At 48.7% G+C, this 24,432-nt stretch overlaps 1 protein-coding gene across 1 annotated transcript in view; it reads right to left on the reverse strand.

Annotated features, from left to right (window-relative positions):
• Nucleotides 1-3,259: 3,259 nt before the first annotated feature.
• LOC144489487 (sex hormone-binding globulin-like) overlaps nt 3,260-24,432 on the reverse strand; it is a gene marked incomplete at its 3' end in the record, with an annotated part of 38,417 nt that continues 17,244 nt past the window's right edge. Inside the window, exons 2-7 of the mRNA XM_078207349.1 lie at nt 19,598-19,719; nt 16,493-16,682; nt 13,091-13,252; nt 10,265-10,430; nt 7,695-7,846; nt 3,260-3,510 (exon numbers count right to left, since the gene is read on the reverse strand). Coding sequence (XP_078063475.1) covers nt 3,260-3,510; nt 7,695-7,846; nt 10,265-10,430; nt 13,091-13,252; nt 16,493-16,682; nt 19,598-19,719 — 1,043 coding nt within the window. The remainder of the gene's footprint in view (nt 3,511-7,694; nt 7,847-10,264; nt 10,431-13,090; nt 13,253-16,492; nt 16,683-19,597; nt 19,720-24,432) is intronic.

A 24,432-nucleotide genomic window follows, 5' to 3' on the forward strand; every position in this document is an offset into this window, starting at 1 on the left:
AAACCCCTCCTTATCTCTGTAACCTCTTCCAGCCCCTACAATCCTCCCTATCTCTGTAACCTCCTCCAGCCCCCTAAACTCTTCCCTATCTCTGTAACTGCCTCCAGCCCGTACACCTCCTCCCTATCTCTGTGACCTCCCCCAGCCCTACACCCCCTCCCTATCTCTCTAACCTCCTCCAGCCCCGACAACCCCCCTCCCTATCTCTGTAACCTCCTCCAGCCCCTACAATCCTCCCTAATCTCTGCAACCTTCTCCAGCCCCTACACCCCTCCCTATCTCTGTAACCTCCTCCAGCCCCCTACATCCCTCCCTATCTCTGTAACCTCCTCCAGCCCCTACACCCCTCCCTATCTCATTAACCTCTCCCAGACCCTACACCCCCTCCCTATCTCTGTAACCTCCTCCAACCCCTACACCCCCTCCCTATCTCTGTAACCTCCTCCAGCCCCTACACACCCTCCCTATCTCTGTAACCTCCTCCAACCCCTACACCCCCTCCCTATCTCTGTAACCTCCTCCAACCCCTACACCCCCTCCCTATCTCTGTAACCTCCTCCAGCCCCTACACCCCCTCCCTATCTCTGTAACCTCCTCCATTTCCCCTACACCCCCCTCCCATCTCTGTAACCCCCTCCAGCCCCCCTACACCCCCTCCCTATCTCTGTAACTGCCTCCAGCCCCTACACCCCTCCCTATCTCTGTAACCTCCTCCAGCCCCCTACAACCCTCCCTATCTCTGTAACCTCCTCCAGCCCCTACACCCCCTCCCTATCTCTGTAACCCCCTCCAGCCCCCTACACCCCTTCCCTATCTCTGTAACCTCTCCCAGACCCTACACCCCCTCCCTATCTCTGTAACCTCCTCCAACCCCTACACCCCCTCCCTATCTCTGTAACCTCCTCCAGCCCCTACACCCCCTCCCTATCTCTGTAACCTCCTCCAACCCCTACACCCCCTCCCTATCTCTGTAACCTCCTCCAACCCCTACACCCGCTCCCTATCTCTGTAACCTCCTCCAACCCCTACACCCCCTCCCTATCTCTGTAACCTCCTCCAACCCCTACAACCCTCTCCCTATCTCTGTAACCTCCTCCAGCCCCTACACCCCCTCCTTATCTCTGTAACCTCCTCCAGCCCCTACACCCCCTCCCTATCTCTGTAACCTCCTCCAGCCCCTACACCCCCTCCCTATCTCTGTAACCTCCTCCATCTCCCCTACACCGCCTCCCTATCTCTGTAACCTTCTCCATCTCCCCTACACCTCCCTCCCCATCTCTGTAACCCCCTCCAGCCCCCCTACACCCCCTCCCTATCTCTGTAACTGCCTCCAGCCCCTACACCCCTCCCTATCTCTGTAACCTCCTCCAGCCCCCTACAACCCTCCCTATCTCTGTAACCTCCTCCAGCCCTTAGACCCCTCCCTATCTCTGTAACCTCTCCCAGACCCTACACCCCCTCCCTATCTCTGTAACCTCCTCCAACCCCTACACCCCCTCCCTATCTCTGTAACCTCCTCCAGCCCCTACACCCCCTCCCTATCTCTGTAACCTCCTCCAACCCCTACACCCCCTCCCTATCTCTGTAACCTCCTCCAACCCCTACAACCCTCTCCCTATCTCTATAACCTCCTCCAGCCCCTACACCCCCTCCCTATCTCTGTAACCTCCTCCAGTCCCTACACCCCCTCCCTATCTCTGTAACCTCCTCCAGCCCCTACACCCCCTCCCTATCTCTGTAACCTCCTCCATCTCCCCTACACCGCCTCCCTATCTCTGTAACCTCCTCCAGCCCCTACACCCCCTCCCTATCTCTGTAACCTCCTCCATCTCCCCTACACCCCCTCCCTATCTCTGTAACCTCCTCCAACCCCTACACCCCCTCCCTATCTCTGTAACCTCCTCCAACCCCTACACCCCCTCCCTATCTCTGTAACCTCCTCCAACCCCTACACCCCCTCCCTATCTCTGTAACCTCCTCCAACCCCTACAACCCTCTCCCTATCTCTGTAACCTCCTCCAGCCCCTACACCCCCTCCCTATCTCTGTAACCTCCTCCAGCCCCTACACCCCCTCCCTATCTCTGTAACCTCCTCCAGCCCCCTACACCCCCTCCCTATCTCTGTAACCTCCTCCAGCCCCCTACACCCCCTCCCTATCTCTGTAACCTCCTCCAACCCCTACACCCCCTCCATATCTCTGTAACCTCCTCCAACCCCTACAACCCTCTCCCTATCTCTGTAACCTCCTCCAGACCCTACACCCCCTCCCTATCTCTGTAACCTCCTCCAACCCCTACAACCCTCTCCCTATCTCTGTAACCTCCTCCAGACCCTACACCCCCTCCCTATCTCTGTAACCTCCTCCAGCCCCTACACCCCCTCCCTATCTCTGTAACCTCCTCCATCTCCCCTACACCGCCTCCCTATCTCTGTAACCTCCTCCAGCCCCTACACCCCCTCCCTATCTCTGTAACCTCCTCCAGCCCCTCTACACCCCCTCCCTATCTCTGTAACCTCCTCCAACCCCTACAACCCTCTCCCTATCTCTGTAACCTCCTCCAGACCCTACACCCCCTCCCTATCTCTGTAACCTCCTCCAGCCCCTACACCCCCTCCCTATCTCTGTAACCTCCTCCAGCCCCCTACACCCCCTCCCTATCTCTGTAACCTCCTCCAGCCCCCTACACCCCCTCCCTATCTCTGTAACTGCCTCCAGCACCTACAACCCTCCCTATCATTGTAACCTCTTCCAGACCCGACACCCCCTCCCAATCTCTGTAACCTCCTCCAGCCCCCCTACACCCCCTCCCTATCTCAGTAACCTCCTCCAGCCCCTCTACACCCCCTCTCTATCTCTGTAACCTCCTCCAGCCCCCTACACCTCCGCCCTATCTCTGTAACCTCCTCCAGCCCCTACACCCCTCTCTATCTCTGTAACCTCCTCCAGCCCCTACAATCCTTCCTATCTCTGTAACCTTCTTCAGCCCCGACACCCCCTCCCTATCTCTGTAACCTCCTCCAGCACCTACAACCCTCCCTATCATTGTAACCTCTTCCAGGCCCTACACCCCCTCCCTATCTCTGTAACCTCCTCCAGCCCCTCTACACCCCCTCCCTATCTCTGTAACCTCCTCCAGCCCCTCTACACCCCCTCCCTATCTCTGTAACCTCCTCCAGCCCCTCTACACCCCCTCCCTATCTCTGTAACCTCCTCCAGCCCCTCTACACCCCTCCCTATCTCTGTAATGTCTCCCAGACCCTATAATCCTCCCTCTCTTTGTGTTCTTACCTGGAAGGCTCCCTAGAAACAGCAAGGTGTCTTTCTTGAACCAGGATGTTTTCAGGGCGGCGAAGGCGGTGGCGTCCACGCTCTGATGCCCGCTCTGATCCCCGATTTGCAATGTTGCCTCGCTCTCCGTGATGGTAATGTTGAGGATTTGCCCATTGCACAGCCTGGAGGGCCCACGGATGTCGATGAGCGTGGTGGCTCCCAGGATCAGTTTGAAGTTCTGAGGAGTTAACAGAGACTGGGGTTGGTCAGCGCGGGGGGAAATGGAGAGTGGCCTGCAGGGTTGGAGCTGCAACGCCGAGTGTTGGGACATCCATGGATTAGATCGCCAACTGTGATTGGTCCCAATCTTAGAGATTTCCTCACATGGCTGCCATTGCATCCCCTTTCCTCTGACCCCCACCCCCCACCCTCCCCCCAACCCCACCCCCACCCTCCCCCCAACCCCACCCCCCACCCCCTCCCCAACCCCACCCCCCCACAACCCCACCCAGCACCCGCCATTTTGTATCGCCAACATGCCCACCACCACAGCAACGCAGCTTCCTACTGGCTTAATTGGAAAGCAAATAAAAGCTCCCTTCCCTGATTGGTTAATGTCACTTGGCGGTCATCCCCCTTATGAAAGTTCCGCCCCCTTCATGCAGCGCCTTCCAGACCACAGCGACTCATAGATTCCCTACAGTGCAGATAGGGGCCACTGGGCCCATTGCGTCAGCACCAACTCTCCGACAGGGCATCCCACCCAGGCCCCCTTCCCCGTAACCCCACCTATTTATCCCGCTAATCCCCCCCTAACCCACCCATAGAGTCATAGAGTATTAGTCATAGAGGTTTACATCATGGAAACAGGCCCTTCGGCCCAACTTGTCCATGCCGCCCTTTTTTTTTAAACCCCTAAACTAATCCCAATTGCCCGCGTTTGGCCCATATCCCTCTATACCCATCGTACCCATGTAACTGTCTAAATGCTTTTTAAAAGACAAAATTGTACCCGCCTCTACTACTGCCTCTGGCAGCTCGTTCCAGACACTCATCACCCTCTGTGTGAAAAATTTGTCCCTCTGGACACTTTTGTATCTCTCCCCTCTCACCTTAAACCTATGCCCTCTAGTTTTAGACTCCCCTACCTTTGGGAAAAGATATTGACTATCTAGCTGATCTGTGCCCCTCATTATTTTATAGACCTCTATAAGATCACCCCTCAGCCTCCTACGCTCCAGAGAAAAAAGTCCCAGTCTATCCAGCCTCTCCTTATAACTCAAACCATCAAGACCCGGTAGCATCCTAGTAAATCTTTTCTGCACTCTTTCTAGTTTAATAATATCCTTTCTGTAATAGGGTGACCAGAACTGTACACAGTATTCCAAGTGTGGCCTTACCAATGTCTTGTACAACTTCAACAAGACGTCCCAACTCCTGTATTCAATGTTCTGACCGATGAAACCAAGCATGCCGAATGCCTTCTTCACCACTCTGTCCACCTGTGACTCCACTTTCAAGGAGCTATGAACATCTTTGGACACTAAGGGGCAATTTAGCATGGCCAATCCACCTAACCCGCACATCTTTGGACACGAAAGGGCAATTTAGCATGGCCAATCCACCTAACCTGCACATCTTTGAACACTAAGGGGCAATTTAGCATGGCCAATCCCCCTAACCTGCACATCTTTGGACACTAAGGGGCAATTTGGTATGGCCAATCCCCCTAACCTGCACATCTTTGGACACGAAGGGGCAATTTGGCATGGCCAATCCCCCTAACCTGCACATCTTTGGACACTAAGGGGCAATTTAGCATGGCCAATCCCCCTAACCTGCACATCTTTGGACACGAAGGGGCAATTTGGCATGGCCAATCCCCCTAACCTGCACATCTTTGGACACTAAGGGGCAATTTAGCATGGCCAATCCCCCTAACCTGCACATCTTTGGACACTAAGGGGCAATTTAGCATGGCCAATCCACCTAACCTGCACATCTTTGGACACTAAGGGGCAATTTGGCATGGCTAATACCTAACCTGCACATCTTTGGACACTAAGGGGCAATTTGGCATGGCTAATACCTAACCAATGTGCCACCCTCACTCCCTGAAGTCGACCAACAAGCGAGGGACAGTCTGGGGTACCTCTGCTGTGAGAAGGAGGGTAGTTAGTCCCCTCTACCATTCAATGAGGCTTTCCTCTCCAGGTTTACTGGGAGATGGTGGTGCAGTGGAATTGTCACTGGACTATTAACCCAGAGGTCCATGTTAGTGCTCCAGGGACCCAGGTTCGAATGCCTGGTGGAGTTTAAATTTGGTTGATAAAAACTGGAATTGGAAACCAGGGCGGGATTTTCCAACCACGCTGACTCCAAAGCTGGAAAATCCTGCCCGAGGTCAACAGCATGGTCCATCCCCCCCTCCGCCCGCTACGACTCCCGTGGTGGGTGGGACGGGAAAACTCCACCCCCGACAGTGACAACTATCATCAATTGTCGGAAAAACCCATCTGGGTCACTAATGTCCCTTTAGGGAAGGAAATCTGCCGTCCTTACCCGGTCTGGCAGACATGTGACTCCAGAGCCACAGCCAATGGGGTTGACTCTCAGCTGCCCTCTGAAATGACCGAGTGAGATGCTCATAAGACCATAAGACATAGGAGCAGAATGAGGCCACTCGGCCCATCGAGTCTGCCCCGCCATTCACTCAAGGCTGATATTTTTCTCATCCCCATTCTCCTGCCTTTTCCCCATAACCCCTGATCCCCTTATTAATCAAGAACCTATCTATCTCTGTCTTAAAGACACTCAATGACCCGGCCTCCACAGCCTTCTGAGGCAAAGAGTTCCACAGATTCACCACTCTCTGGCTGAAGAAATTCCTCCTCATCTCTGTTTTAAAGGATCGTCCCTTTAGCCTGAGGTTGTGCCCTCTGGTTCTAGTTTTTCCTACTCGTGGAAACATCCTCTCCATGTCCACTCCATCCAGGCCTCGCAGTATCCTGTAAGTTTCAATAACATCCCCCCCTCATCCTTCTAAACTCCATCGAGTACAGACCCAGAGTCCTCAACCGTTCCTCATACGACAAGCTCTTCATTCCAGGGATCATTCTTGTGAACCTCCTCTGGACCCTTTCCAAGACCAGCGCATCCTTCCTTAGATACGGGGCCCAAAACTGCTCACAATACTCCAAATGGGGTCTGACCAGAGCCTTATACAGCCTCAGAAGTCCATCCCTGCTCTTGTATTCTAGCCCTCTTGACATGAATGCTAACATTGCATTTGCCTTCCTAACTGCTGACTGAACCTGCACGTTAACCTTAAGAGAATCTTGAACAATGACTCCCAACTCCCTTTGTGTTTCTGATTCCCTAAGCACTTCCCCATTTTAGAAAATAGTCTATGCAGTTCAAGGAGCAATAGATAGAACAGTACAGCACAGAACAGGCCCTTCGGCCCACGATGTTGTGCCGAGCTTTATCTGAAACCAAGATCAAGCTATCCCACTCCCTATCATCCTGGTGTGCTCCATGTGCCTATCCAATAACCGCTTAAATGTTCCTAAAGTGTCTGACTCCACTATCACTGCAGGCAGTCCATTCCACACCCCAACCACTCTCTGCGTAAAGAACCTACCTCTGATATCCTTCCTGTATCTCCCACCACGAACCCTATAGTTATACCCCCTTGTAATAGCTCCATCCACCCGAGGAAATAGTCTTTGAAGATAGGCCACACCTGGAGTATTGTGTGTACTTTTGGTGACATTATCTGAGGAAGGATGTCCTTGCTATAGAGGGAGCGCAGCGAAGGTTTACCAGGCTGATTCCTGGGATGGCGGGTCTGTCAAATGAGGAGAGACTAAGTGGGTTAGGATTATATTCACTGGAGTTTGGAAGAGTGAGAGGGGGAATCTCATAGAAACTTATAAAATTCTAGCAGGATTAGACAGGGTAGATTCAGAAAGAATGTTCCCGATGGTGGGGGGAGTCCAGAACTAGGGGTCATAGTTTGAGGATAAGGGGTAAACCTTTTAAGACTGAGGTGAGGAGAAATGTCTTCACCCAGAGGGTGGTGAATGTGTGGAATTCACTCCCACAGAAAGGCCAAAACGTTGTGTGATTTCAAGAAGGAATTAGATATCGCTCTTGGGGCTAAAGGGAGCGAGGGATATGGGGGGAGAGGGATCAGGATATTGGATTTGATGATCAGCCATGATCAGAATGAATGGTGAAGCAGGATCAAAGGGCCGAATGGCCTCCTCCTGCTTCTAGTTTCTCTGTTTCTAAATGCTGGCCCTTTTAGTGGTGCCCACATCCCCCCCGCCGCCCCCGCCCCCCCGCCCCCCCCCCCCCCCCCCCCCCGCCCCCCCCCCCCCCCCCCCGCTGAGAGAGTTTACAGGAAGGGTTACCCACCTCGTGTCTGTCCTGCTGAGTGAAGTGTAGCTTCACAAGGGGGTCGTGGTCTCCTGTCAATAAGGCCATGACTTGGCCACTGTGCTTCCTGGGACGTATCAGCACTGAGAAGCTCAGAGACCAGCTCTGGGGATCCGTGTCGTTGTGGATATCTGCAAACGGCAAATCAGACGCATGTTGTGTTGGGGGGTCTGAGCCAGAAGGCGTGGTAACGACCGCACTGTGCACCCGTACAACCCCGGCCAAGACCTCATGGACACCTCAAAATGTGTCACAGCCGATGTAGGGTTCAGCCTCCCCCACCCCTCCCCCGCCCCCGACCCCCCGCCATGCCCCACACTTTCCCCTGAAGAGTAATCACTGTTGCGGTGTAGAAATTGCGGGAGCCAATTTGTGCACAGCATGATCCCACAAGCAGCAATGGGATCAGGTGCAAAGCATCTGCTTTTATTTTGCGCCGTTGAGGTGAGCGGTAGGTATCAGCCCCAGGACATCCGGGGAGAAGACCAGCTCCCCCCCACCCCCCACTCCCCCACAACCAACACCCCCCACCATCATCCCACTCCCCCCCCATCACTCACCCACTCCCCCACAACCAACACCCCCCCCATACTCCCCCATCACTCTCCCACCCCCCCCACAACCAACACCCCCCACCATCATCCCACTCCCCCCTATCACTCACCCACCCCCCCACAACCAACGCCCCCCACCATCATCCCACTCCCCCCTATCACTCACCCTCTCCCCCACAACCAACACCCCCCACCATCATCCCACTCCCCCCCTATCACTCTCCCACCCCCCCACAACCAACACCCCCCACCATCATCCCACTCCCCCCCACCCCCCACTCCCCCACAAACAACACCCCCCCCACCATCACCCCACTCCCCCCCCATCACTCACCCACCCCCCCACAACCAACGCCCCCCCATACTCCCCCATCACTCTCCCACCCCCCCCACAACCAACACCCCCCACCATCATCCCACTCCCCCCCTATCACTCTCCCACCCCCCCCACAACCAACACCCCCCACCATCATCCCACTCCCCCCCACCCCCCACTCCCCCACAAACAACACCCCCCCACCATCACCCCACTCCCCCCCCATCACTCACCCACCCCCTCACAACCAACGCCCCCCCATACTCCCCCATCACTCTCCCACCCCCCCCCACAACCAACACCCCCCACCATCATCCCACTCCCCCCCATCACTCACCCACCCCCCCACAACCAACGCCCCCCCATACTCTCCCATCACTCTCCCACCCCCCCCACAACCAACAGCACCCCCCCCACCTACACCCCCCCATCACTCTCCCAACCCCCCACAACCAACACCCCCCACCATCACCCCACTCGCCCATCGCTCACCCATTCCCCCCACAACCAACACCCCCCCCACCATCACCCCACTCCCCCATCGCTCTCCCACCCCCCCCCCCACAACCAACAGCAAACCCCCACCTACACCCCCCCATCTCTCTCCCAACCCCCCACAACCAACACCCCCCACCATCACCCCACTCCCCAATCGCTCTCCCACCCCCCACAACCAACACCCCCCCACCATCACCCCACTCCCCCATCGCTCACCCATTCCCCCCACAACCAACGCCCCCCCACCATCACCCCACTCCCCCATCGCTCACCCATTCCCCCCCACAACCAACACCCCCCGCCATCATCCCACTCCCCCATCGCTCACCCATTCCCCCCACAACCAACACCCCCCCACCATCACCCCACTCCCCCATCGCTCACCCATTCCCCCCCAACCCACAGCCCCCCCACCCAACCCCTTTCCTCCCTGTTGGAATATAACCAGTGACAACTTTGTATTGGATGTAATGTGACCAATGGGAGCAGGATGTGAGGGTCAGCTGACCCAGTGAACCATGGAACCAATGACAGAGTGATGTCATAGTCAGCTGACCAGCTGATTCATGACAAATGAGGAACTATGGTGGATTGTGGGGAGCTTGGAGTGGCCCAGAGCGAGGCCCCAAGTTTGGAGTAATGAAGTTTCATTTTTAAACCCTTGCTTTGATTCATAAGTTGGAGTAAGTTTTGTTGTATTTTCATTAGCTTAATTTTGAAGAATTCCTTCTGAAGAAACATTTCCACCCCATCCCTCACATTGGCCTAGTGGTATAATCGCTGGACTATTAATCCAGAAACTCAGCTAATGTTCTGGGGGACCCGGGTTCGAATCCCGCCACGGCAGACGGTGGAATTTGAATTCAATAAAAAATATCTGGAATTAAGAATCTACTGATGACCCATTGTCGGAAAAAGCCATCTGGTTCCTTTAGGGAAGGAAATCTGCCGTCCTTACCCGGTCTGGCCTACATGTGACTCCAGAGCCACAGCCAATGGGGTTGACTCTCAACTGCCCTCCAAGGGCAACTAGGGATGGGCAATAAATGTTGGCCCAGCCCAGTGACGCCCATGTCCCAGGAATGAATTAAAAAACCCATCTCCTTCCAATGGGAGACTCAAGGGGAAGGTTTGGGGGGGGAGATGTGTGGGGTGGTTGGGCGAAGGTGGGGGGCTCTTACCGCTGCATCTGAAGACAGCCATTCCCGTTCCCGAGAAGAAGGATCCGGGCATGATCTTGTCAGGACACTGCAGGTTGGGGTTCTGGGCCACTTTGTCCATGATCCAGGAAGTGTTCTGATGCAGCCAGTTCCAGTTTGTGATACAGGCGTCCAATGGGTGTTTGAGCTGGATGGGATTGAGAGGAAGGTTCGTCACCTCACCCGGGAAGTCCGTCACCCCCACGCCCCCACCCCCCCACCCCCCAACCCCCACCCCGACCCCACTCGCAGAGACCCCCATCTCGGAACTGCCCTGGATCACAAACGCCAGCCTGGGAGAAAATTCACCACCGAGTCCCCAGCGCAGGAGCAGACCATTCACCCACTGCGCCAATTCTAGCTCCGAGTCCCCACTCCCACTCTGCGTTCCCACCACCGCCCCCCCCCGCGCCCCCCCCCCCCCCCCCCCCCCTCCGCCCCCACCCCCTCACAGCTTTGCAAACCTTTCCCCCGTCTCTTATTATCCAATTGCTTTTGGAAAGTTCCGGTTGAATCTGCTTCCGCTGCCCTTTCAGGCAACGCCTTCCCGACCACAACAACCCGCCCGTGTAAATAAAATACTCTCCCCTGTCCCGTCATAGAAACTAGCAGCAGGAGGAGGCCATTCGGCCCTTCCAGCCTGCTCCACCATTCATTATGAATTCACGGCTGATCATCAAATCCAATATCCTGATCCCCCCTTCCCCCCCCCATATCCCTCGATCCCTTTAGCCCCAAGAGCGAAATCTAATTCCTTCCTGAAATCACACAACGTTTTGGCCTCAGCTACTTTCTGTGGGAGTGAATTCCACACATTCACCACCCTCTGGGTGAAGAAATTTCTCCCCACCTCAGTCCCAAAAGGTTTATCCCTTATCCTCAAACTGTGACCCCCTAGTTCTGGACTCCCCCCACCATCGGGAACATTCTTTCTGAATCTACCCTGTCTAATCCTGTTAGAATTTTATACGTTTCTATGAGATCCCCTCTCTTCTAAACTCCAGTGAATACAATCTTAACCAATGCTGTCTGAAATTAGATGTAGCTCTTGGGGCTAAAGGGATCGAGGGATTGGGGGGGAAGGGGGGGGTCAGGATATTAAATTCGATGATCAGCCATGATCAAAATGAATAGCAGAGCAGACTGGGCCCTACATGTTTCCATGTAACTTAGTCTCTCCTCATATGACAGACCTGCCATCCCAGGAATCAGCCTGGTAAACCTTCGCTGCGCTCCCTCTATAGCAAGGACATCCTTCCTCAGATAAGGACACCAGAACTGCACACAATACTCCAGGTGTGGCCTCACCAACGCCCTGTACAATTGCAGCAAAACATCCCTATCCCGATACTCAAATCCTTTCGCTATTTTTCTTTATTCATTGGTGGGACCTGGGCGTCGCCGGCTGGGCCCAGCATTTATTGCCCATCCCTAGTTGCCCCTTGAGAAGGTGGTGATGAGCCGCCATCTTGAATCGCTGCAGTCCGCGTGCTGTGGGTTGACCCACAATGCCGTTAGGGAGGGAATTCCAGGATTTTGACCCAGTGACTAAACATAGAACATAGAACATAGAACAGTACAGCACAGAACAGGCCCTTCGGCCCACGATGTTGTGCCGAGCTTTATCTGAAACCAAGATCAAGCTATCCCACACCCTATCATCCTGGTGTGCTCCATGTGCCTATCCAATAACCGCTTAAATGTTTCTAAAGTGTCTGACTCCACTATCACTGCAGGCAGTCCATTCCACACCCCAACCACTCTCTGCGTAAAGAACCTACCTCTGATATCCGTCCTGTATCTCCCACCACGAACCCTATAGTTATGCCCCCTTGTAATAGCTCCATCCACCCGAGGAAATAGTCTTTGACTGCGAAGGAACGGCCGATATATTTCCAAGTCAGGATGGTGAGTGGCTCGGAGGGGAACTTGCAGGTAGCCCAGGTATCTGCTGCCCTTGTCCTTCTAGATGGAAGTGGTGGTGGGTTTGGAAGGTGCTGCCTAAGGAGCCTTGGTGAGTCGCTGCGGTGCATCTTGTAGATGGGACACACGCTGCTACTGAGCGTCGGTGGTGGAGGGAGTGAGTGTTTGTGGATGGGGGGCCAATCAAGCGGGGCTGCTTTGTCCTGGATGGTGTTGAGCTTCTTCAGTGTTGTTGGAGCCGCACCCATCCAGGCGAGTGGGGAGTGTTCCATCACACTCCTGACTTGTGCCTTGTAGATGGTGGACAGGCTTTGGGGAGTCAGGAGGTGAGTTACTCACCGCAGGATTCCCAGCCTCTGACCTGCTCTGGGAGCCACTGTGTTTATACGGCTGGGTCCAGCTCAGTTTCTGGTCAATGGTGACCCCCAGGATGTTGGCAGTGGGGGGTTCAGTGATGGTAACCCCCAGGATGTTGGCAGTGGGGGGTTCAGTGATGGTAACCCCCAGGATGTTGACAGTGGGGGATTCAGTGATGGTCACCCCCAGGATGTTGACAGAGGGGGGGATTCAGTGATGGTTACACCATTGAATGTCAAGGCTATGAAGGCCAACAGACCACTTGCCTTCTTTACCACCTGCTGAAACTGGATGCTTACTTTGATGCACGGGAACACCAAGATCTCGCTGAGTATCCACCTCTCCGAATTTACACCAATCCTTGCCGTTCCCCCCGCCCCGCCACCACCCCCCCTCGTTGTCTAACGCGCGCCCCAGCTTGATATCGACACAGGTTGTGAAATTAAACCCAAACTGGGCCACCAATGTTGAGCGTACAGACCCGAGGGCCCCACACCGGGGAGACAGAGCTGTGTGTGAGTAACTCACTGGCCTCAGCAAGCTGGACTCATTGATCAGAAGGCCTCCCATGGCGATTCTCATGTCGATCATGTCGGTATCCAGACCCACGCTTGGGAAGATGGCAATGGCCAGAGACACTTTCTGATCCACGGTGAGGGTTATCTCGTTCGCATGGCTCTTCACCTCGATCTGCACAGAGAGAGAGAGAGAGAGAGTGGGTGAGACGGAACACACACAACCACATCCCACATCGTGGCGGCAACAAAGAAGGTGCTAGACCCACAGGAGGAGGCCATTCGGCCCATTCTGTTCAGCGCTGCCCAGTCTTATCCCACCTCCCAGCGACTGCTCTGTAATCCCACAGGTTACTGAATCTCGTGTGGGCGCGCAGATTCCACAGAATGGTCCCAGGGAGGAAGGAGGCCATTCAGCCCATCGTTTCTGAAAGGGCAATGCACCTTGCCTGCTGTCCATTCTGCAGAATCTACAGGTTCTCCCCGTGTCTGCGTGGGTTTCCTCCGGGTGCTCCGGTTTCCTCCCACACTCCAAAGATGTGCGGGTTAGGTGGATTGGCCATGCTAAATTGCCCCTTAGTGTCCAAAGATGTGTAGGTTAGGTGGATTGGCCATGCTAAATTGGCCCTTAGTGTCCAAAGATGTGCGGGTTAGGTGGATTGGCCATGCTAAATTGCCCCTTAGTGTCCAAAGATGTGTAGGTTAGGTGGATTGGCCATGCTAAATTGCCCCTTAGTGTCCAAAGATGTGTAGGTTAGGTGGATTGGCCATGCTAAATTGGCCCTTAGTGTCCAAAGATGTGTAGGTTAGGTGGATTGGCCATGCTAAATTGCCCCTTAGTGTCCAAAGATGTGTAGGTTAGGTGGATTGGCCATGCTAAATTGGCCCTTAGTGTCCAAAGATGTGCGGGTTCGGTGGATTGGCCATGCTAAATTGCCCCTTAGTGTCCAAAGATGTGCAGGTTAGGGGGATTGGCCATGCTAAATTGCCCCTTTGTGTCCAAAGATGTGTAGGTTAGGTGGATTGGCCATGCTAAATTGCCCCTTAGTGTCCAAAGATGTGTAGGTTAGGTGGATTGGCCATGCTAAATTGGCCCTTAGTGTCCAAAGATGTGCGGGTTAGGTGGATTGGCCATGCTAAATTGCCCCTTAGTGTCCAAAGATTTGTAGGTTAGGGGACTTAGTGGGGTAAATACGTGGGGCTACGGGGATAGCCGGGGGCGGGGAGGGGGGGTGGGGGGTGCGGTGGAGGAGTTACAACACAGTTCATCAAAATGATGGGCTGAAAGGGTTAAATTGGAGGTCAGGTTGTACATGCAGGCGATGTTTGTGCTCCCTCGGGTATCAGAGGTGATGGAGTGACTTTACTGAGGTGCTTAAGACGACTAAGATCAGAGCTCAGGGAGAAGTTATGTTGAAGTTTATTTATGAGTCACTGGTAGGCTTACATTAACACTGCAATGAAGTTACTGTGAGAATCCCCTAGTCGCCCACACTCCGGCGCCTGTTCGTGTAACACTAAGGGGCAATTTAGCACGGCCCAATGCACCCTAACCAGTACATCTTTCAGACTGTGGGAGGAAACCGGAGCACCTGGAGGAAACCCACGCAGACACGGGGAGAACGTGCAGACTCCACACAGACAGCGACCCGAGCCGGGAATGGAACCCTGGTCCCTGGCGCTGTGAGGCAGCAGTGCTAACCACTGTGCCACCGTGTCGCTGGGATTGAACCCGGGTCCCTGGCGCTGTGAGGCAGCAGTGCTAACCCACTGTGCCACCGTGCCGCTGGGATTGAACCCGGGTCCCTGGCGCTGTGAGGCAGCAGCGCTAACCCACTGTGCCACCGTGCCGCTGGGATTGAACCCGGGTCCCTGGCGCTGTGAGGCAGCAGTGCCAACCCACTGTGCCACCGTGCCGCTGGGATTGAACCCGGGTCCCTGGCGCTGTGAGGCAGCAGCACTAACCCACTGTGCCACCGTGCCACTGGGATTGAACCCGGGTCCCTGGCGCTGTGAGGCAGCAGTGCTAACCCACTGTGCCACCGTGCCGCTGGGATTGAACCCGGGTCCCTGGCGCTGTGAGGCAGCAGTGCTAACCCACTGTGCCACCGTGCCACTGGGATTGAACCCGGGTCCCTGGCGCTGTGAGGCAGCAGTGCTAACCCATTGTGCGGGGAGATCGCGCAGATGGTGTTAAACTTTGTGGGATTTTCTCGCTCAGAGCGCTGGGGCGCAGTTCATCGATTTGAGGCCGAGATGGATCGATGTTGGTCGGCCAAACAGACGTAGGGGTAAAGGTCGGGGGTCGCAGGTCAGCCGTGGCCTCTCTCTGAGTTAAGGTGAAAGGGGGTGGCGCCTCCCCCAGTGCCACCGCATCCCTCCTCAAGTAAGGAGACCAAATACTAGACACAAAACTCCAGATGTGGTCTCACCAACACCCTACACAACCGTAACAACACTTCTCTCCGTTTATACTCCAGTCCCTTTGCGATAAATGCCTAGATTCCATTTCCTTTTTTTATTGAGTGCTGCACCTGCATACCGACTTTCTGCGATTTGTGTACAAGGACACCCAGATCCCTCCTGCACCGATGCACTTTGGATCTGCTTCCCATTTAGATAATAATTGGCCGTGGGTGGCACAGTGGGCACAGCGGGTTAGCACTGCTGCCTCACAGCGCCTGGGACCCGGGTTCGATTCCCAGCCTCGGGTCACTGTCTGTGCGGAGTCTGCACGTTCTCCCCGTGTCTGCGTGGGTTTCCTCCGGGTGCTCCGGTTTCCCCCCACAGTCCGAAAGACGTGCTGGTGAGGTGTGCGTTGGGCTGTGCTAAATTCTCCCTCGGTGTTACCCGAACAGGCGCCGGAGTGTGGCGACTCGGGGATTTCAGACAGAAGACCATAAGACATAGGAGGCCACTCGGCCCATCGAGTCTGCCCCGCCATTCAATCATGGCTGATATTTTTCTCATCCCCATTCTCCTGTCTTTTCTCCATAACCCCTGATTAATCAAGAACCTATCTATCTCCGTCTTAAAGACACTCAATGACCCGACCTCCTCTGTGGCAATGAATTCCACAGATTCACCACCCTCTGGCTGAAGGAATTCCTCCTCATCTCGGTTCTAAAGGGTCGTCCCTTTAGCCTGAGGTTGTGTCCCTGACGCACCATCAACCGAGCAAAGACTAGTTTGTAGGCAAGAACAAATAGGCTTTTATTCGCAAAAGACTTGGAGCACACCCATGCCGATGAACTGGTCCAGAGACTGAGGCGGAGGGGGGGGGGGGGGGGGTGGGGAGCAGTCGCCTTTATACCTGGACCGGGGGGGAGGAGTCTCGGGTAGGGCCGGCAGGGATGTGTCCAGGCATGTCACATATGCAGGCAATAAGCTAACGGGGGGGCGCGAGGGAACTTACCTTCTTCCACTTCCCGTCACTTAGGATGTCACTGGATGACACGACGAGATGGCAGTGTTCATTCGCGATTTGAATCTCGGGCCTGCCATCCCTGAGCGCCAGGAGAAACCACTTGCTGCCAGCGTTCGCGTCTCCATAAAACACAACTCCCTCCGGGTCGTAGGTTCGCAGATCAAATTCCGACTCAAAGCTGAGGCAGAGGGAGAAAGAAACTGGGAGATTTTATCCAGGCCGAAGACGGGGGTTACGGAGAACCCACACTGAGGCCTCGCTGCAAGGTCCAAACTTATTTCCCATCCCCAATTTTCCATCGGCACCCGGTCCACAACCATTCACCCCCCCTCCGCCACCCACGCACCGTGGCAGCCGTGTGTACCAGAGAATCACAGAATCCCGACAGCGCAGAGGGATTCGGCCCATCGAGTCCGCACCTACTGACGCACCATCAACCGAGCAAAGACTAGTTTGTACGCAAGCACAAATAGGCTTTTATCAGCAAAAGACTTGGAGCTCACCCATGCCGATGAACTGGTCCAGACTGAGGCACGGGGGGGTGGGGAGCAGTCGCCTTTATACCTGGACCAGGGAGGGGGAGGAGTCTCGGGCAGGGCTGGCAGGGGCGTTTCCAGGCATGTCACATATACAGGTAATAAGCTAACAGTGGTTTACCACACACACCACAATCCCACCCAGGCCCTATCCCCGCAACCCCACACATTTACCCTCCTAATCCCCCTCACACTACGGGACAATTTAGCATGGCCAATCCTCCTAACCCACACATCTTTGGACACTAAGGGGCAATTTAGCACGGCCAATCCTCCTAACCCACACATCTTTGGACACTAAGGGACAATTTAGCATGGCCAATCCATCTAACCTACACATCTTTGGACACTAAGGGGCAATTTAGCACGGCCAATCCTCCTAACCCACACATCTTTGGACACTAAGCGGCAATTTAGCATGGCCAATCCACCAAACCTACACATCTTTGGACACTAAGGGGCAATTTAGCATGGCCAATCCACCTAACCTGCACATCTTTGGACACTAAGTGGGAATTTAGCATGGCCAATCCATCTAACCTACACATCTTTGGACACTAAGGGGCAATTTAGCATGGCCAATCCACCTAACCTGCACATCTTTGGACACTAAGTGGGAATTTAGCATGGCCAATCCATCTAACCTACACATATTTGTACACTAAGGGGCAATTTAGCATGGCCAATCCACCGAACCTACACATCTTTGGACACTAAGTGGGAATTTAGCATGGCCAATCCATCTAACCTACACATCTTTGGACACTAAGGGGCAATTTAGCACGGCCAATCCACCTAACCTACACATCCTTGGACTGTGGGCGGAAACCGGAGCACCCGGAGGAAACCCACACAGACACGGGGAGAACGTGCAGACTCCACACAGACAGTGACCCGAGGCCGGGAATCGAACCCGGGTCCCAGGCGCTGTGAGGCAGCAGCGCTAACCCACTGTGCCACCGTGCCGCTGGGATTGAACCCGGGTCCCTGGCGCTTTGAGGCTGCAGTGCTAACCCACTGTGCCACCCACAAGATGCCATCGAGGTGAGTCGCTGCAAGTGCATCTTGTACCATCGATAAGATGCACTGCAGCAACTCACCAAGGCTCCATCGACAGCACCTTCCAAACGCATTGGACGGAACCTTACCGCCATTCACACTGGCGGGATTTCCCATCCTGCCACAGTAAACGGAGATTTGGTTGGGTGGCAAATTCTCCGACCTCACTGCTGCGGGAGAATGGTATGAACGGCCGGTAAGAACTTGCCACCACCTGGACCATGCAGAGGGACAAGGGCAGCAGAAGCCTCGGAGTGTAGCACTCCCTCAGCACTGACCCTCGGACAGTGCGGCACTCCCTCAGCACTGACCCTCTGACAGTGCGGCACTCCCTCAGCACTGACCCTCTGACAGTGCGGCACTCCCTCAGTACTGACCCTCTGACAGTGCAGCACTCCCTCTGCACTGACCCTCTGACAGTGCGGCACTCCCTCAGTACTGACGCTCTGACAGTGCGGCACTCCCTCAGCACTGACCCTCTGACAGTGCGGCACTCCCTCAGCACTGACCCTCTGACAGTGCGGCACTCCCTCAGTACTGACCCTCTGACAGTGCGGCACTCCCTCAGCACTGACCCTCTGACAGTGCGGCACTCCCTCAGCACTGACCCTCTGACAGTGCAGCACTCCCTCAGCACTGACCCTCTGACAGTGCAGCACTCCCTCAGCACTGTCCCTCTGACAGTGCGGCACTCCCTCAGCACTGACCCTCTGACAGTGCAGCACTCCCTCAGCACTGACCCTCTGACAGTGCGGCACTCCCTCAGCACTGACCCTCTGACAGTGCAGCACTCCCTCAGCACTGACCCTCCGACAGAGCGGCACTCCCTCAGCACTGACCCTCTGACAGTGCAGCACTCCCTCAGCACTGACCCTCTCACAGTGCAGCGCTCCCTCAGCACTGACCGTCTGACAGTGCGGCACTCCCTCAGCACTGAACCTCTGACAGAGCGGCACTCCCTCAGTACTGACCCTCTGACAGTGCGGCACTCCCTCAGCACTGACCCTCTGACAGTGCAGCACTCCCTCAGTACTGACCCTCTGACAGTGCGGCACTCCTCAGCACTGAACCTCTGACAGTGCGGCACTCCCTCAGTACTGACCCTCTGACAGTGCGGCACTCCCTCAGCACTGACCCTCTGACAGTGCAGCACTCCCTCAGCACTGACCCTCTGACAGTGCGGCACTCCCTCAGTACTGACCCTCTGACAGTGCAGCACTCCCTCAGCACTGACCCTCTGACAGTGCGGCACTTCCTCAGCACTGACCCTCTGACAGTGCGGCACTCCCTCAGCACTGACCCTCTGACAGCGCGGCACTCCCTCAGCACTGACCCTCTGACAGTGCAGCACTCCCTCAGCACTGACCCTCTGACAGTGCGGCACTCCCTCAGCACTGACCCTCTGACAGTGCAGCACTCCCTCAGCACTGACCCTCTGACAGTGCGGCACTCCCTCAGCACTGACCCTCTGACTCAATGGTAAAATCGGGCCCCTTACCTGAGAACTCTCTCCAGCTGCACCGTTAGCACCTCGGAAGGAATTGGTTCTAACCAGTGTTGAGCCAGTGACAGGAGGTTGGGATTCTTGTTGTTCGACCAGTAGAAGCAGTGATTGTGGATCTGTCGGCGATTCGGGTGAAATCGGGAGAAAAACGCAACACAGAAAAGGAGTCAAAATTGTTAGCTCCACAACGAGCAGATTGAAGGAACATGCAGTACATTTGAGTATTCGTGACACAAAGGGACATGCTGTCGAAACTTTCCACCCCTGCACTCATCAGGACCTTCCACAGGAAACAGATTCCGCTGGGAGCAACGATTTATATTGCAGGGCTGTGAAGGCATCAGGGAGCAGTTAACTGCCAAGCTTAGTTTCAATAGGAAGCAGGCAGGGCAGCGTGGGTAGGTCACGGCATTGCCCTGGTTGCTGAAGTAGGGGTTCAAATCCCCAAAACTAGCCTCAAGTTCCAAAACGGCACAATCAGAGAAGATGCAATTTCAATCGACAAAACACAAAGGTAGCAGCCTTCGACACATCACTCATACCAACCACATCAATCACATCAAACACAACATTATAACTACATTCACATCAAACATCTGATCGCATCAACCTGATTAGATAGAACATCCGATATCAACATCAGACAATATAAAACACCTGATAATATAAAACTGATAATATAAACCTGATAATATAAACCTGATAATATAAACCTGATAATATAAAACTGATAATATAAACCTGATAATATAAACCTGATAATATAAAACTGATAATATAAACCTGATAATATAAAACTGATAATATAAAACTGATAATATAAACCTGATAATATAAAACGAATAATATAAAACTGATCATATAAAACTGATAATATAAAACTGATAATATAAAACTGATAATATAAAACACCTGATAATATAAACCTGATAATATAAACCTGATAATATAAAACTGATAATATAAACCTGATAATATAAAACTGATAATATAAAACTGATAATATAAAACTGATAATATAAAACACCTGATAATATAAAACTGATAATATAAAACTGATAATATAAAACTGATAATATAAAACACCTGATAATATAAACCTGATAATATAAACCTGATAATATAAAACTGATAATATAAAACTGATAATATAAAACTGATAATATAAAACACCTGATAATATAAACCTGATAATATAAACCTGATAATATAAAACGAATAATATAAAACTGATAATATAAAACTGATAATATAAACCTGATAATATAAAACTGATAATATAAAACTGATAATATAAACCTGATAATATAAACCTGATAATATAAACCTGATAATATAAAACTGATAATATAAACCTGATAATATAAAACACCTGATAATATAAACCTGATAATATAAAACTGATAATATAAAACTGATAATATAAACCTGATAATATAAAACTGATAATATAAAACTGATAATATAAAACTGATAATATAAAACTGATAATATAAAACTGATAATATAAACCTGATAATATAAAACTGATAATATAAACCTGATAATATAAACCTGATAATATAAAACTGATAATATAAAACTGATAATATAAACCTGATAATATAAAACTGATAATATAAAACTGATAATATAAAACTGATAATATAAACCTGATAATATAAAACTGATAATATAAACCTGATAATATAAAACACCTGATAATATAAAATTGATAATATAAAACTGATAATATAAAACTGATAATATAAAACACCTGATAATATAAAACTGATAATATAAAACTGATAATATAAAACTGATAATATAAACCTGATAATATAAAACACCTGATAATATAAAACTGATAATATAAAACACCTGATAATATAAAACTGATAATATAAAACTGAGAATATAAACCTGATAATATAAACCTGATAATATAAAACACCTGATAATATAAAACTGATAATATAAAACTGATAATATAAAACTGATAATATAAACCTGATAATATAAAACACCTGATAATATAAAACTGATAATATAAAACTGATAATATAAAACTGATAATATAAACCTGATAATATAAAACACCTGATAATATAAACCTGATAATATAAAACACCTGATAATATAAAACTGATAATATAAAACTGATAATATAAACCTGATAATATAAACCTGATAATATAAAACACCTGATAATATAAAATTGATAATATAAAACTGATAATATAAAACTGATAATATAAAACTGATAATATAAAACACCTGATAATATAAAACTGATAATATAAAACTGATAATATAAACCTGATAATATAAACCTGATAATATAAAACACCTGATAATATAAAACTGATAATATAAAACTGATAATATAAACCTGATAATATAAACCTGATAATATAAAACACCTGATAATATAAAACTGATAATATAAAACTGATAATATAAAACTGATAATATAAACCTGATAATATAAACCTGATAATATAAAACACCTGATAATATAAAACTGATAATATAAAACTGATAATATAAAACTGATAATATAAACCTGATAATATAAAACACCTGATAATATAAAACTGATAATATAAAACTGATAATATAAACCTGATAATATAAACCTGATAATATAAAACACCTGATAATATAAAACTGATAATATAAACCTGATAATATAAAACACCTGATAATATAAAACTGATAATATAAAACTGATAATATAAAACTGATAATATAAAACACCTGATAATATAAAACTGATAATATAAAACTGATAATATAAAACTGATAATATAAACCTGATAATATAAAACACCTGATAATATAAAACTGATAATATAAAACACCTGATAATATAAAACTGATAATATAAAACTGAGAATATAAACCTGATAATATAAACCTGATAATATAAAACACCTGATAATATAAAACTGATAATATAAAACTGATAATATAAAACTGATAATATAAACCTGATAATATAAAACACCTGATAATATAAAACTGATAATATAAAACTGATAATATAAACCTGATAATATAAACCTGATAATATAAAACACCTGATAATATAAAACTGATAATATAAACCTGATAATATAAAACACCTGATAATATAAAACTGATAATATAAACCTGATAATATAAAACTGATAATATAAAACTGATAGTATAAACCTGATAATATAAACCTGATAATATAAAACACCTGATAATATAAAACTGATAATATAAAACTGATAATATAAAACTGATAATATAAAACACCTGATAATATAAAACTGATAATATAAAACTGATAATATAAACCTGATAATATAAAACACCTGATAATATAAAACTGATAATATAAAACTGATAATATAAAACTGATAATATAAACCTGATAATATAAAACTGATAATATAAACCTGATAATATAAACCTGATAATATAAAACTGATAATATAAAACTGATAATATAAACCTGATAATATAAAACTGATAATATAAACCTGATAATATAAACCTGATAATATAAAACTGATAATATAAAACTGATAATATAAAACTGATAATATAAACCTGATAATATAAAACTGATAATATAAACCTGATAATATAAAACTGATAATATAAACCTGATAATATAAAACTGATAATATAAAACACCTGATAATATAAAACTGATAATATAAAACTGATAATATAAACCTGATAATATAAAACTGATAATATAAACCTGATAATATAAAACTGATAATATAAAACACCTGATAATATAAAACTGATAATATAAAACTGATAATATAAACCTGATAATATAAAACTGATAATATAAAACACCTGATAATATAAAACTGATAATATAAAACTGATAATATAAAACTGATAATATAAAACACCTGATAATATAAAACTGATAATATAAAACTGATAATATAAACCTGATAATATAAAACTGATAATATAAACCTGATAATATAAAACTGATAATATAAAACTGATAATATAAACCTGATAATATAAAACTGATAATATAAAACTGATAATATAAAACTGATAATATAAAACTGATAATATAAAACACCTGATAATATAAAACTGATAATATAAAACTGATAATATAAACCTGATAATATAAAACTGATAATATAAACCTGATAATATAAAACTGATAATATAAAACACCTGATAATATAAAACTGATAATATAAAACTGATAATATAAACCTGATAATATAAAACTGATAATATAAACCTGATAATATAAACCTGATAATATAAACCTGATAATATAAAACTGATAATATAAAACACCTGATAATATAAAACTGATAATATAAAACTGATAATATAAACCTGATAATATAAAACTGATAATATAAAACTGATAATATAAAACTGATAATATAAAACTGATAATATAAAACACCTGATAATATAAAACTGATAATATAAACCTGATAATATAAACCTGATAATATAAAACTGATAATATAAACCTGATAATATAAAACTGATAATATAAAACACCTGATAATATAAAACTGATAATATAAAACTGATAATATAAACCTGATAATATAAAACTGATAATATAAACCTGATAATATAAAACTGATAATATAAAACACCTGATAATATAAAACTGATAATATAAAACTGATAATATAAACCTGATAATATAAAACTGATAATATAAAACACCTGATAATATAAAACTGATAATATAAAACTGATAATATAAACCTGATAATATAAAACTGATAATATAAACCTGATAATATAAAACTGATAATATAAAACACCTGATAATATAAAACTGATAATATAAACCTGATAATATA

This window comes from Mustelus asterias, unplaced genomic scaffold, assembly GCF_964213995.1.
Source record: "Mustelus asterias unplaced genomic scaffold, sMusAst1.hap1.1 HAP1_SCAFFOLD_2233, whole genome shotgun sequence".
Lineage (NCBI taxonomy): Eukaryota > Metazoa > Chordata > Chondrichthyes > Carcharhiniformes > Triakidae > Mustelus > Mustelus asterias.